General features: G+C 34.9%; 1 protein-coding gene across 8 annotated transcripts in view; it reads left to right on the top strand.

Annotated features, from left to right (window-relative positions):
• CTNNA2 (catenin alpha 2) overlaps positions 1-16,187 on the top strand; it is a 483,606-nt gene that overhangs the window by 458,958 nt on the left and 8,461 nt on the right. For 7 of the 8 annotated variants that reach the window (XM_035325436.1, XM_035325437.1, XM_035325439.1 and 4 more), the window contains one exon: positions 6,900-7,043. The exons of the other annotated variant lie outside the window; for it this stretch is intronic. In XM_035325436.1, the coding sequence (XP_035181327.1) occupies positions 6,900-7,043 (144 nt within the window). The remainder of the gene's footprint in view (positions 1-6,899; positions 7,044-16,187) is intronic. 8 annotated transcript variants of the gene reach the window in all.

Raw genomic sequence — 16,187 nt, 5'->3', positions numbered from 1 at the left:
CTCCTCTCCTCTCCTCTCCTCTCCTCTCCTCTCCTCTCCTCTCCTTTGTTGCTTTTTACTTTTATGCATTGCTTCATTCGTAAGATTGTAGTAAGAAGTTAGAATGACAAAAAAGTGAATTAGCAAACATGAATGGTGTTACTTACCTGCAGCAGTGGTTTCCTATAAACTCACAAAACTTTTTAATTTTACTCTCAGTATTCTAGCTGGAGATTATTTAACATGGAAGCACATAAGAAACTACTGGTGTGTATATACATACAATCACATAAAAATAAGCGTGCACTCATGCTGTGAAAATAAAGTTACGTGGGATGGAACTGATGGGAAGAGATTTGTTCAAGAGGTGTTGGTGGAAAGGAGTTCTGTATTGAGTTCTGGAATGGGAACATGGGGTAAAGGAAATACCTTAGAGATAATAAGGAAATAAGCCAGGAAACCTGAACTAGGTGATACAAAAGGATCAAGGCAAGAAAAAGACAATGAGTAAGTAGGAATATGAAATCAAGGAAGCGCAGTGGGGGGGAAAAGACTGATGTAAAGTCAGGACAATAAAGCTGACTGGGCTCTACAGTAATCTCTACTTTCCTATTACTCCCAGTAGAACAAGCAAGGACTGAAAATAAAATTCTAGCATCCTTCCGTCTCTGAAGGTACCACCATAAAAGGATAGCTTCCAGGACAGGAATGCGGAGGCTAGATGGGGAAGATGAAGGACCTTGATTTACACTGTGCTTTTGGCTATAGCTCATGTCATCTTCTTTGGATGAAATGAAAGTGAAAAATACAGGGAGATGTCTCAGCTGTACCTTTTGGGATACACACATATATTTAAGTAACCTCTGCATATGCGTTTGAATGTTTGCAGATTTACTAACGTATGAGAAGGTAAAATAAAACCACAGCAAGTGTACCCTGTTCCAAAATACTTTGCTGTATGAAACACATTTCAGCAATATGAAGGCTTTGATTAACCTTTATTTGGAACATTTTTTATTTTTTTTTTCTATTTGTGACCAATACAGGAGTCTCCAACTCATGCTGGCAACAGGCTGTATCCCTCAATGCACTGTCCAAGAAAGGGACTACACGATGATTTGGTAACATAAAAAAATTTATCGTCCTGACACTGAGTCAATTTACTACCCCTAAAGGACAAAGACATCAGTGAGTTATGCTGGTTAATCAAAATGAGTGTTGATAAAATACCTCATGGTCATATATTCACTATATATGATATATTTTATGGAAACACTGTCTCAGGGCTTTCTGAAAGTTGAAACAGTGAAGAATTCTTAATTATCACCTGCAGCTCAAAGATGAATAGGAAAAAAAAAATCATAAATAGATTTATATAGTGGCTTTAAATCCAGCTAACAATACCTTTTCCAAATATGTAACAATAACAAAGGTTTAGTTCCTTAGATGAAGCTTACATATTGCTTCTTAGTAAAAGTAGCATGGCCCATAGAATTTGTGCAAATGCTGTCTTTGGAGGTTTTCAATCCCCAGGTAGACTATGCAGCAGCAGAGATGATCTCATGTTGGCAATCAACTCATTTCAAGTGGGAAGTTGTGCAAGAGATCTCTAGAGGTCTCCCTCAAGTGAAATTTGTATGGTGTTGGGATTCAGCTAAGAGGGAGATCCCACAGGATCTTATTTATGTCTTTGAGTTTACATGGTTTTGCTTTTATAACAGTTGCTGGATTGTAGAGTTGGATAAACCATGAGTATTTGGCATCTGGTGGATCCACATACATAATAGCAGAAAAAGACTTTCGAAAGACTGATTTTCTTATTTCATATTAGTATTGTCATTATTTCTTCAAAGCAGCTGAGTAAAGGTGGCTTGGTGGTGGGCGGAGTGTATGGAAAGGAAAGGTATAACAGAAAAAAAGTAGATGAATGCAGCTTAACACGTCTGAAAAACTGAACAAGAAAATATATTTATGAAACAATCTCAATTCTTTTGAAGATACAGTTTTTTGAAACAAGACTTTGAAGGAACACAAGCAGTAAGAGAAAATATCTGATTGTATATAAATGTACATACATACATACACGTAAATATGAAACACTATATCCTGCATAAACAGAAAGATGTTATCTACAAGTTCATTTGTGAAGAAAAATCACACTCCACTTGTTTTTATTAGAATATATTCATGGAAACAAGAAATATACACAGCCTTTATATGTCTACATTTAGTAGGTTAAAATTTTGACAGGTCAGACTTTTATCCTTATTAAGAAGCATTTTAGCTACAAGGAACATGTTCTTGTGCTTTATCAGGTAACAAATATTCATGAATTTCTGAAGATTACATTTACTGAAATTCCTCATTAGAAGAGTTCTCTGTAAAGAAAAGCATTTCTAATACAAAATAGTGTTAAGCCATTTAATTCCATGAGAACAAAGCAGAGTATTAAAAATTCAAGATTAAGGCTTGAAACAAATTTGATTATAGAAAGATATTTTAGATTTGACAAAAATACTAATGAATATACTTCATTACATACTGTATGTATTTTAAAAATAGTAATCACTCTAAAATCCAAAGCTCATCTGCTACTGCAACATCTATGGCTTCAATCCAGATAGTTTCTCTATTCCATGTTAAACGATACGGGAAGTAACTGGGAATATGAGGAAATTGGCTTTCTGATACAAACTGCACCAGCCCTGCAATAATTAACAAGGCCTAGAGACCACTGTAACACCCCCTAAGGTATGGTCCTGAAGGACTATGCCTATAAAAATTGCTATAAGGAAAGAGAAAACTTCCTTGGTATCTCACATTCCCTTACTATTCTGTCTTACTTCCTTTAAAGGAGGTGGTTTGCAACAAGTTTCACCATTTTGTATTAAACAAGAATCCTTTCCCCCATGGCATTTGCAGTTGGCTTCCTTAGTTCCCAGCACAGATTTGCTAATATGTATACCCTGTGGCTTTAAATGAAAATCAGTTTTTATTTATTTATTTATTTATTTTCTCACATGGGAATTTGGAGAAATTCAGATACCGACAAATGTAACACACAATGGGAAATTTTGGACTCTGTTTCTTTTGCACAAGTACATCTTTTAGCTCTCACAATTATTTCACTTCCTCGTTTGAATAGTGGTGAGACTTAATCTCACTTCTAAAGTCCTATCAGATGATGCTTTTGCAGATATTAAAAGAATAACAACTTCAGTTCAGACTCATCAGTTTCTTTTACTTTAATTATAGTTCTTGACAACCTGAGTTGCAAATGAATAACACACACATAGAAACACTCTCAGACAAGAAGACGTACCCTCAAGGGAAAACATCAACATGTTTTCCCAGCCTGAGTGGAATTAATTTCAAATACTGAACAAAACAGCTTATAACAAAGGATTTAAAACTTATTATAGGGACATATTTCCATTAAATGCAGGAGGTCATAATAACCTTTAGGAAGGGATCAGACTGAGATGGGATGGCTAACAGTTGCCTTGTATCTTTTATCACTGAAATGCTTCTTCCACACTTTAACATACTATTTTTACTATTATTATTGCTATTATTATTTATGAACCTTACAGATAAAAGGAAAAAATGTCTGTTCTCGCATCACATCATTAATCCTAATTAACTGATAAGTAGCTTCATCAACAAAGAAGTTTGATTTACGAGTATCAATTTCTGATCCTGATCCAAAATTCTGCAGAAACATTATCATCCTTTTTCATATCTACATTGCAAATGTCAAAAAAAAAAAAAAAGGTTTTAGTTTTATTAAGTCAGATGGGATGTTATACATTTCACCATTCCTTGGCTATGACAGGTAACAAGCAAATAAGGTTTAGCTGTTGACCCATCAAACTGATCCACTACAGCAATAGGATGTCTTTGGGTCAGATGCGTGGCTGTGTTCGGGTCTCAAACTTTTATGGTATGCGTCACCTTGGCATTTTGGTATGCCCTTTTAAAGTTGTTTCTTAAGATACATCAGTTTTTACCTTCTGTAGGTAAAATGTCTTTACCTTAGGTCTTTACCCGTAGAACATGGAATGTATTTGAGCATTTGGTGGTAATCTTCTCAGTTTTTCACAAACTTGCTGTATTCAAACTTCATACATGGCAGCCACTGGTACCTTAATGGTTCCTGTCCATTCCTAATCATCCTATGTTCATCTTTTTAAGCAAGAAATAAAGTGCTTTGGCTTTTTGTCCAACAGATCTTTGATGTCAAACTGAGTGTGGACCCATTTTGTCTCCTTGATTATTAGTGCCTGGGTGCAAGTGATCAAATCAATGACCTGACGTGTGTTTACATGGCTTTCTTATACAGATGGGCTTCTCTTAAGAAAAAATAAAAAAATCAAAGTCTTCATTTAATGTCTCTTTGCATTCATTTAATTAATCTTAGTATATTCCTTGGAACCCTTGGAAGATTTCCTTCCTTGCTTGCATGTATATACATTTTTAAAATCTTTTCAGTTAGGTATATTCTTTCTCTGCTTTTGTTCACTGTTTTAGGCAAGCAATGTATGCTATTGTATGTTCACAAATCAGACTTATCTTTTTTGCTCTTCCCTTAATTTTCTTGTTATCAACTACAGTTATTATACTAAGTAGGCCAAAAAAAAAAAAAAATCAGATGTAAGCAGTGCTAGCCCAAAATACCATCTTGGATATTATCTGCTACCTAGTCTATTGAACTGTTTTCTCATTATCATGATCAAATCTACCACATTTCTTGTGTTGTTACTGGAAATTATCCTTGTCCATCCTCAGTCTTCCAGAAGTTAATTGTGCTACATTCATATGTTTCTATTCCAATAAAAGACAACTTATTTCTCTTTGGGAGCTCTCAGAACTGCTACTACAAATGTAATATATTTCATATTTAAGGACATAGCCTGTGAACATCCTTTTCTTAATCAAAATGACCAAGCTTGCTTAGAGGCTTCTTAAGGCCTGGTAGTCACAGGAGTTCAAAATATATTCCTACTTTATTTGGCAAAAACAACTGTGGTGCAATAGTCAGGTCATAGGATACCAAAACTGTGAATTAACTAAATTCTACATGGTACATATTACCATAAAAGGCTTTAAAAGTTCGAATCTTCTTTTCTCTTTGGCAGACTAGTAGAAATACATGTTGGAAATTGGAAAGTAGACCATATAGTAGAAAGCCTTTTGAGCAGGTCATGCTGCTTAGAATGGCATATCATAATCTATTCCTTTATAAAAAGGGCATCAGAAGTATCCCCTCTATCTTCATGGACAAATGGCTTGAAATCAAGACCACGTAACAAGAAATTAGTTAGACATATGTTAAATTCAATTCTGAACTGATTTTCACAGCACTATCATCACTTTGCATTACTCAGCTACAGCTTAGTTTTGCATTGTGTTTCTGAGGTTATATATCATCTCTAACAATCACAATAACTCTTCATTTAGTCAACTGGACTAGCCAATTGAGTTTTTAAATTCACAAATACACTGCTTTAAAGTAGAATCTGCAGATACTAGACTGATAAAAGCTTTGGAGGTCAAGAAAAAAGAAAACACCTGACCTCTGTTAGGGGAAGTGACTAGTACAAAACATTAGTCACACACTTTCTTTTTTTGATAGCAGAAACGGAGAGAAAAACAAAGAGCACACAAATAAAGGAAGGAGTACACATTAATCATTACTAAGACTTAAAAAAACAATCATGATTAGATTACAATTTATATGATCCTTGTAGCAACAAAAAGCCCAGGGGAAAAGGTCAATGTTAACTCTGTGTGCTTTTAATACATACTCTTTAAGAGAGATTTAAGGAGCATTCATTTTTCATCTTCCAAAAGATAGAATCTTATGCTAGCACTCTTTGCTGGTATATGAATAGCTGCACATTTTCCAAACAGTTATATTTAATGGAGTGAAGCTTAGCAGCATATACTTCTTTTTTTCTTCTTCTATTTTTTTTTTTTCCAGTACACAGCTAGGTTACTAAGAACATCCCAATGGATAATATAAACAATTATGTTTACTCTCAAACCTGGTTTTCCAGAATTTGGATGATAAAAATCCCATTTACAATAAATGAGAATGAATATCCCAGTTTAAGCCCTTCAGTTTCAAACAAACAGCTTCTTGGGAAGTTGTTTGAAAAATTATGCTTTAGCTTGTAAGGGTTTCATTGTCTAAAAATGTACATTCTTTTAAAGCATCACCTCTTTGCAATGTTATTGATACTTTCTGGAACTTTAAAGTGTGCTCTGTAAATAAATCTATGCCCAGAATTTTTATATTTCCCTCACTTGTTCTTTCAGCACAGTTGTCAGCCCTCAATTTCAGTGTGAAAAAACATAGTTCTTTCCTGACCTTTTTCAAATACTGCTGAAGGTGCCCCCCCCTCTGGCTGACTCTATTTAAGGGTGAGTCCAGAGGGCTGGATTCTGTAAAGCTTATGGAACAAATTCAGCACTGGTGGACAAGTGTAATTCCAGTTATAGTCATTGGAATTTCTCCTGCTTCCTTCAGTGCTTTTGTTTTTAGGTGCTGTTCCAAACCATTCCTAAATTACTACTCTGAAGTCTATCAACCAAAATTATGCCCAATCTGACATCCATCAGCTTTTAATGGCGATGGAACTTTCTAGCCTGTCTGGTTTTCACCAAAAGGTGCCAAAACTCATCCCCTTTCCCAGTCAGCAAACCCCTTAGGGCTTGCGTGCCTAACCTGTGCTATGGGAGCAAGTGAGAGGAACCACCAGACAGCGGGGTTACTCATCGTGGAAGAGTCCCTGTTTCCTTGACCAAGCATAGCTCCTTCAGCACACGCTTTCCTCTCTCTTCACCTCTACGCTACGGCGCAGTATTTCTCTTGCTCTCTCTCTCACTATCTCTTTTCTGTATCTCTCGGAAATCAGACTGGAGTTCAGAGCACTTTCACTACCTTTTATGAGGTAGAGTGCGATGTCATAGATGGGGGCAGGGCTAGTCAACTTTCTACCCACCCACCCACCTGTGCTGAGGGAGCTACGCTTGAGACCGGAAGCGGTGACTCCTCAACGGTGAGTAACCTCCTCTCATCTCTAATTCTCTCTAAAGGTCTGTGGGTGGAGGGAAAAGATGTGAGAATGGTTTTGTTGGTTGTTTTTTTATTATTAGTTTTTATATTTTTGTTAACCAGTGTGCTCACAGAATGAATTGCATGTATTGTTGTAGTCAACTATGAAGAATGGTTTCCTTCTCATTCTGAATTCCCAGAGACAATGGCATCTGTAAAACAAGGATCACATTTTTCTGTGGAGGTGATCTATATATTTACTGGTGGTTAAACCAAACCTTCTATGTTGTTTATCTTGCATTGTGAAAAGGCATTCTTTAATCCCCTTCAACTCAGTTACTACATTTCCATTAATTTAATTGCAATAGCGCTCGGTCTTAATTTTTCTAAAGTACATTGTGATTAAAGATAGATGCTGGTGTTTATATATTTATCATCATTAACTGTGGATAATGCTAGTTTCTACAGGACAGGATTTTTATTTTCCATGTTTTCTGTTACTGCTTTTATTTGCTTAATCCAGAATGTTTATGAAGCTATATATTGACAATAGGCCAATTATAAGGCATGTCTTGTAGATTAAATACAATTCAGAGGTAATTTATAAGCAGGAAATCAAACCCCAAGAGATGTAATTGAGACTTAACCTTGGAAATTACAAATCAAAGCTTTTGATTTTTTTTGTGTTATTAAATTGATATGGACAGGGTAATTGCTATCTGGATTTCTTGATGTTTTTCTTGTGTCACTATCTATACACTACTATTTTACTTTAAAGTCCTGTCTTGTTACCTGTTTCTCTTTGCCCAAATTATTTCTGCTTCACTGTTTTAATATCCCTCAGCATTTAAAAAAGACAAGATGGACTATGAAGATCTTCCTTTCTTGTTCTGCCTCTTGGGTATCTATTAAAGTTGTCGAGATGTCAGAGCTCAAATGCTAAAGGGCAGAAGAAGGGCCATATGAAGATTTTGGCCCCTAGGGATACCACAGATCTCACTGTTCTTGTTCATTTAATGCTCTTTACCAGCTCCATGTGGGGCCTTGTCATATCACAGTGAAAGGCACTAAAAAGACAGTAATGCATACTCTATAAATCAAAGGGAGTACAATCACGGGCTTTTCAGCAGAGGTGGTCTTATAGCCTGATTGATGAAATACTTTATTTTCAGGTGACTAGGTGGCTTTGAGAAATTGGGTGTAGGAAGCAGAGCCTTCCATCTTCTAGTCACTGGCATGTATTGGGAATTTGTCAGTAGTGATGGATAGGTATTCCCTCCAATGACTCAGCGATGCTCTTTTTATGAATGCACAGGAGATCTGAATGAAATTCTGGGAAAGTCTTGTTTACAAAGCTAACAGAACTTTCACGAATGATTGTTTCCCTTCCTGCTAGAGAGAAAAATAACAACCAAGAAGATAAAAATTGGTTCCCCAACAGGTGACAGCTTTTCTGGCTTTGAATAACATGTTCAAGGAGTGTTATTGTTACTGCTTATTCCTTTTAGTGAACCAAGCATTGAAGTCTCCAAATCTTCCTTTGCAAAGTCAAGAACTTGTCTAGCAAATGTAGCTTCCCTGGCAAACTTTGATCTTTTAAATAGAAAAGGAAAGCAGGTTAGTCAATTTAATGTTTTATTGGGAAATCTTTATAGGAAGTGCTGTTGTTAAAGAGAGTTTGAGGTTTGTTCTTCTCATAGGCAAATGCTCTGAGGTAAAATTTAATTTAGATCCTAAGCACGTCCTTTGCTGATGAGTTTACAAAATTGTTTTTTCATGTAATTATTCTTGCATAATGCAAGAGACTTTAATTTTTGCACAGAATTGGCAAAGCATAAGGACCAACTGAACAGTGCCCCTAATCTCACTGATGTGAAAGCATATTGGTAGTACAGAGAGATAAATTCTTTTTAAAAGTGATATAAGGATTGGGAACAGGAAATCAGAATTGGTATCATTCAGTAATTAAGGTGAATTAGAGATACTGATCATCACTGGGGGGATATAATGAAACAGAGATGTCAGTGGATTGCTTTAAATCCAGAGAAAATTGCTCTCTAAATTTATCTTGTAAGATGAGCAAATCAGCAGTTAGTTGACTTATGTATAGGGGGGAAACGTGTAGAGGGAATGATATGCAAAATGACATAAAGTGTTGAGCTAATTAACCTGGAATCTGCCTGTGCAAAATCTAATACCAATTTTTTGTCATGCAACCCCAGGATATGGGTTTGCCTGAGTAACCAGATACTGTGAGAATAAATAGCCTAATTTTACATTTACCGAGCTAATTCCCCTCTCAAATTATTTTACTGGCAGATATAATTTTAAAAAAATAATTAAAATGTCTAGAATACACAGGTTCCTGCATTTTCAACGTTGTCTTAAAGATGTATTTTGTCACCTGCAATGTTTCTTTTAACTTTATATTATTTACAAATATATATACATTAAAGTAAAATATAATCAAGCCTAATTTTCAGGTGATTTCACTTAGTGTATAATATGGAAACTTCGGAAAACAAATATCTGAGCAATTTGTTCCAATATATGCTAATTTAAATTTGTTAGATCTTAAGTGTTATGTAAACTTTAATCTATTTTATAGCACTTTATTTATAAAAATAAAGATGTCTTTAAAATTGCCTTAGTTTAGGTAGCTAACAACATGATCTGTTAGTGGCTTAAATAAAAAGCAGTAATTAGTAAATTTATACCTTTATATTTTAGCAGGTCAGTATTGAAATTACAGGCTTGTTCCTCGGTCATTATTGGCAAAGGTGTGAACAATACCTTAATAATGTAGATCATATATAGGATCAAACGTTTTCTTAGTATGATTAAGATAAGTGTAATTCCCAAATTTTCTGTATTTTACAGGCTGATTTCTCTCAAGCTGAATTAAAACTTTGTGGGTTGGTTCTTACCTTCTTCTTCTATATGAGAAGTGAGGGAGAGCTGTGAAATGCACCATCTGTTCACAAATGGTGTCAGCTGGCAGATAGATGCTCATCACCCTGCCCTCTCTTACTGCAGTTTTAGGCTGGTTTGACTCAAAATGAATTACTTTTGGTTTAATCTTGTTTAAGCAAAAGAAGTCACAATGATAGTGCATGAGCATTCTAGAGGACTCTTCATGTTGATTTAAACTGCAATCCTCTTAAACTTTGACCTCAGCTCATTTGAATTGTCAACAAAAATGCTCAACAGCACTTTGAGTATAGGGTTTCAGATGAAACTAGGACTGCCTTAACACTCAAGACTTTTTGTTCCTGGGACAGTTCCATCTCAAAGACATTAAACATGATTCTGATCAATCATAATCCTTTGAATATTTATCCATCCCGAGTGTCTCAAAGCAAACACAACAGAGTATCCTTGATCTGTAGGATCAGGATGAGTTTGAAACAGAGTTGAGTCCTCCAAGACTTCGACAAATTTCAAGACCACCTCTGTCTTCCATTCTACATCTTCCATACATTACAAGAGTAATAATGTAATGAAAATTGAGTATATTAGTATTAAATATATATACATATATATTCTGCTTGAATTATGAGAAGGTTTTGACTATTCTCTCTATTGTTTTGTGGAGAGTAATTCATCTAGCCAAGTGTAAACAACTGTATCTAAGTTCCTTACTCCAGACTTCCTTTATAATTGATCTTAGGGTAGATACTAAACTAATTTGATTAGTTACATCTTAAAAAAATGACAGAGGCATAGGCAGGTGAACTGAACTACACAGAGAAGCACAGTCAGGATGTTGATGTTTATTGTTGGGCTCATTTGAGGGTATGCATTCATATGTAAGTGATGTCAACTTTCTGTGAATTCAGCTGCTGCAGAAAGAAACTTTTTTTTTTTTTTTTTTTTTTTTTTTTTTTTTTTGAGAAAAAAAATTTTTTTTTTTTTTTTTTTTTTTTTTTTTTTTTCCTGGACAGAAATATTTTAATTGTTTTGTAAGGAACATTTAACTAAATAAAGTAGCTTTTTTTTTCAGGCTCCAAGTTCATTAGTTTTTTAGAATGGGAAGTTGACTATGTGATTTCCCCCATTTGATGCTTTTGGGCATCAAAAGGGAAGAATTAAGAAAAACAATCACAGAAGTATTCATTAAGTATGTTTAAATTCTTGGGCTACTAAGCCAAAAAATAAACACAGTTTTTCAGACATGTTCAGCATCTAGGCCTGGATTAATTATGTTGTCTTTACTATTAAAGTTCCATTTAAGATCTTTTAAGTATAATTAGGGAGGAGAGGTATTCTGACCCTTCTTCATAGAAAATGAACCTATGAAACATCTCAGGTGCTCTGTGGTTCCTTGTGGTCCTCTCTACCAAGCACATAAGAAGGCTGGAATGCTTTGATCCAACACCTGGAACTACATAGTATGAGCACAGGATAAGGATTAATTTATAGAAATGAAAACTCTTTAAACTTTGCCTAGGTCATTGTACACATTATCGCAATAATTTTTATAAGCAGCCCTATTTTTCATGCTTGCATTATTAGAGAAACTGGTCAATTACAGACATCTGAAAAAATGCTTCTGGGTATTCCAGTTCTAGTCTGATTCTTGGATCCTGATTAATATTAAAAGACATTCAGTGACAATTTTTGATGACAAGTAGGTACAGACAACTCCATAGACAATCATGACTAATGTTCAATATTTGTTAGGCAAGAACCATGTAAGAAAAGAGGCAGTGTGCAAATGCATTTTCGTTTCACCATTCATTAAATCACTGCTGAAATTATAACTTCATCTTCTCTGCATAAGATCTGTATTAGAGGGAAGACAGGGCTGAACTTGTTTTTGTGTAGCAATGATAGCCCTCGGATGAAAAGCATATAAACTGTTTGGGGTATGTGAATCACTGATGTTGTAACTACTGCATTTCTTGTTCAGGCACAATGCTATCTAAAGCACTGAATCTCAAAAGAAAACTTAGGCCAAGTAAAATAGGATTCCTAAAATAACATGAATATTTTCTGAAGAAATTGGTATCATTCTTAACCAACTTGAGTGACCTGTTACATATTTGTCAGTAATTATTGGTGATTTTTTTTTTTTTACCTCCTTTTACAGTTACTCTGTTTTTTCCTTTGGATGAAACACTTGCTCTTATAAAAGTGAAACTGAGGTCACCAGAATCATCTATATTTCTGTAGCAGATAGACAAAGGCCAGATATTGTTATCTACAGCTACCTAGCAGGAGGATGTGGAAGAACCAGATTTCTCAAAGGTGGATGGTGACAGGACAAGACACAACAGACAGAAGTCTGAACATGGGAGATTCTAGTTAGATATAAGGAAAAACAGTTAACTCTGAGGGCAGTCAAATTCAAGCACAGTGTGTAGCTTTCAGTCAAGAGAGGCAGGAGTCTATCCATCTTTGGAGGTACTCAGAATTTGAGCAAAGTATTAAAAAATCTCATCTAATTCAACTTGCTTTGTACGGGGTATTGGGCTAGATAACCCCCAAAAGTTCTTTTCATCATAAAGTGTTCTTTGATTGTATGAATATTTGCATAGTTGTATGTGAGCAATAAAAATGAGCCTTTACAACTCAGAGCAAAATTCTACTCATTTTGATTTATTATTTGCTGTCATCTTTGCTTGTTCTTTCCTTGTGCACTGCAGCATCATTTATGATTTGTCTCTGTTTTATTCTGGTTTCATTTGTTTGCAATCTCCAACAATTCTTTCCTGTTCCTGAATTATTATTGTTATTTTATTTTTCAATAATATTTAATGTTAGCTAAAGCTAAGCACACAATGAACAAATACATTCACAAATGATGTATTCACTGTTTTACCAGGAAAAAAAAAAAGTAATGAACACTTATTTGTTCATGTTGTTTAACCATTGATTAAATTGCTTAGACAAATAGAACAGTTAATTCAAATACATTATTCACAATTAAAATGTCAGAATTTCCTCTACAAATAATTTGCCATATATTATTAAGTCCATTCTTTCAGTGCTAGGGCTTTTCCTAAAAGCTGAAATGTGTCTCTTTCTTGAAAAATACTTAAATTTTGTTTCTTATTTTGTTGCATACTGTTGTTAAAGTTGTAAAAGGTGCTCAGGGAATCAAATAAAGGAATGTTTCCATCACTGAGTTGAGCCACATTTCCTCAACTCCAAGGAAGTAAAAGCCTTTTAGCACCTCAGAAATGATCAATATCTTGAATGAGCAAACCTTTTATATGCTTCTATGAGATGTAAAATATGCATGAAGAGCAGCAGGTACAGATTAGGAAGCAATGAACAACGTCCTGGTAGTATCTTCCTACAGAAAAAAAAAATGTTTTATTCATTTTGACTCTGTTTGATGCATGCTTTCTAAGCTCTTTCCCAAAAAACAGCTTGCTACACCTGTAGAGCAGCTATCTTCAAAGTCTCTCTGTGCTGAGATGGGCAAACGTACCTTTACAGGTACAAACTTAGCTGAAGGAGGAATTTTGTCTCAAAATGTGATAGATCCTCACGGTAGAAGACACATAGATAACTCACATACAGCTACCGTTCTGACATTCTTACAAATTAAAAAATAAATTGGGAAAATATCACATTTTTCAGCTTTTCAGTCTTAAATCCTACGTTATCCTGCTTTGCTTTTAGTTTTCATTGTGACAAAATCAGGAGAAATAGTAGTAGATACCACATTCCCATGTAAGGAATGTAGTTCTTCTATGCTTTATTAATTATTTGTTTATCCAGTCTCCTGCATTTCATCATTGAGAGTACAATTTCCAGCTAGCCAGGCATGTTTTGGACTTCCTTGCGGTAAGACTGTAAGAAAGACATACTTTCTTGTTATATTCTCTAGATAAACAACAAAAAGTTTGCTTCCAAAATTCAGTTTGAAGGATCACAGAGTATTTGGGGCTTTTAAAAATAATAACTATCATTAAATTGCATACAGGTCAGAGGTCAGTAGCACAGACTAGTTAGATATCCCATATTTCCTATTTCGGATTTAACTGCAATTGTATGTAAAAGAAATTTGTATAGGGATGCATTTCATGGAGTCATGACTGCACCTTTCAATCTGTGACATCAGGTTCACATCACTTCATATTTTGTGTAGGCTTCTGGCATGTGAATCCCAGTGTAAAATGGTGTATAGAGTCCTGGTGGTACACTGACCACTTACCCAAAGTTTTGCACTGACTTTTTTATTGTGTCTGATAATGAGTTTCAGCAGACCTCTTATTCTAGTCTTCTTTAGTAAGCCTCCTGTCAATATCACAAAACCTTTGACAGGATAGGCTAACTGAAACCATATCTAGTATAGTTTTTACTTCAATTTTGTTGCAGAACTTTTTTCTTCTCCTTGAAGATTAGGTAGGATCCTGTCTTGAAATCAGTCACATGAATGTCTGTTTCCTGTTAACCATCCAGGAATTCACACCCAACCATTCCATGGAACAGAATGATTTTAAAGATGTAAATGTGGTTACACTCATTTTGCTAGAATTAGTAACACATCTTTGAAGGCTATTAAAGAATCATATTTTTTGTTCACAATTATTCTCAGGGCATTTCTGTTATAGGCATTATAACAATAAATAGTTCTACACAGAATTAAGCAGAAGATTTAGAAGAAGGAAATGTTGAGCCCTCATGACAGGAGACTCCTTAACCATTTTTGTCAATTATAGGTTAATGGTAGAAAGTGTATCTTCCTCCATCTTCAACCTTAGCAAAGAAAAAAGTGTAGGATACATAATCATAGTGCTGGAAAAGTCCTTGGGTGAAATGCTTTTTTCATCTACAAAACTCCTTTGATTTCATGAACAAGATTTCTTACTTGGTCTGTGGAGTTGTTCCAGATGTTTGGGCATTCAGACTGTCTAATATCCTAATGCAGTAACAGAATCTGAAAGTTTTGAGGCAGTGTTATGGCATGAAAATGGCTGATAAAGCAAGCTAATTTAAAAAATTCAACCCCAGAGATGAATGCTTGCCCTTACAGCATTTCTGGTATGTGATATGAACTGTACCATTTTAGCATCTTTTCCCTGCTGTGCAGTGACAGATAATGAGCAGAAGAAAAAATTGATGGGTCCGAGAAATTTTTCTTTTTTGACAAACATACAGACTAATGTGTTAGAATTGTTCTTGGTAGCCCTCCATAGTCAGAAAAAATAAAATAAACACTTTGGCAGCATTTACAATTGGGTTACTACAGTCTTACTTATTTACACTAGGTTACTGGAAACACCCAGTAAGCAATTGAAGTGCATACATAACTTCTTAGAGCTGGCTGGACAGCAGAATTGTAGATTCCTAATATCTCTAGTGCTATACTACATTCTTGGTCCAAAGACAACCAGGTTCAGCACACTTTTTTGCTTGCAACTCCCAGATCTGAGGATACTTACAGGATTACCAGACTGTAACTTGTGAGTGAGACCTGCATTGGTAAGGGGAGAAGAGAAAGCAGAGCAGAGCAAAGTAAGCATACAATGCATGCTTGTAAATAATCGTGATTTTGATGCCCATGTTTCAGTCTCTCAACTGGGAAGGCAATTTTATTTTATCTCCAAAAAATATTTTTTTCTGTACTCTCTGGAAATCACTATGAAATTTAAGCCCCGTGTCTGCTAGCTGAGTGTTTGAGTTGGTGCATGGTGCTAACTTTGAAACTTTGGGTGCTAACTGTGAAACAAACAGTGTGCAGGGCTCCTATTGTTTCAGCAAAGTAGCCTTTAAGTCTAGGATAATAAAAAAATATATCTTTTTGTAGGACTGCTAGATGTATTTGAGGACATGGAGGTTGTATTTCTTAGCTTTATAGAGTTACTATTCTTATTTTATCATAAACTTTGAATACTGTTAATTCTACAAAACTCTTTGCTTAAAGAATGAAGTATGTCCCACAATTTTAGTAATATCGAGCACTGAGTTATCTTTAGTGATTATAGGCATATCTACATATTTTATTTTATTTTTTAATTTCATATTAAGCATTCTCTTCAAAGCAAATTAATTGGGATATCATTTTGTCTTATACCCTTTTGCTTTTAAAATAGGCTGGAATAAGTAAATCAACTGTGTAAATGCATCTCTGCAAATTGTCTAAATTATATTTGCATGTGCTATCCTTTATTCTGAATGTTCAGAGTATTTT

Source organism: Oxyura jamaicensis, chromosome 4 (genome assembly GCF_011077185.1).
Source record: "Oxyura jamaicensis isolate SHBP4307 breed ruddy duck chromosome 4, BPBGC_Ojam_1.0, whole genome shotgun sequence".
NCBI lineage: Eukaryota > Metazoa > Chordata > Aves > Anseriformes > Anatidae > Oxyura > Oxyura jamaicensis.
This window is presented reverse-complemented; position numbering and strand designations above follow the sequence as displayed.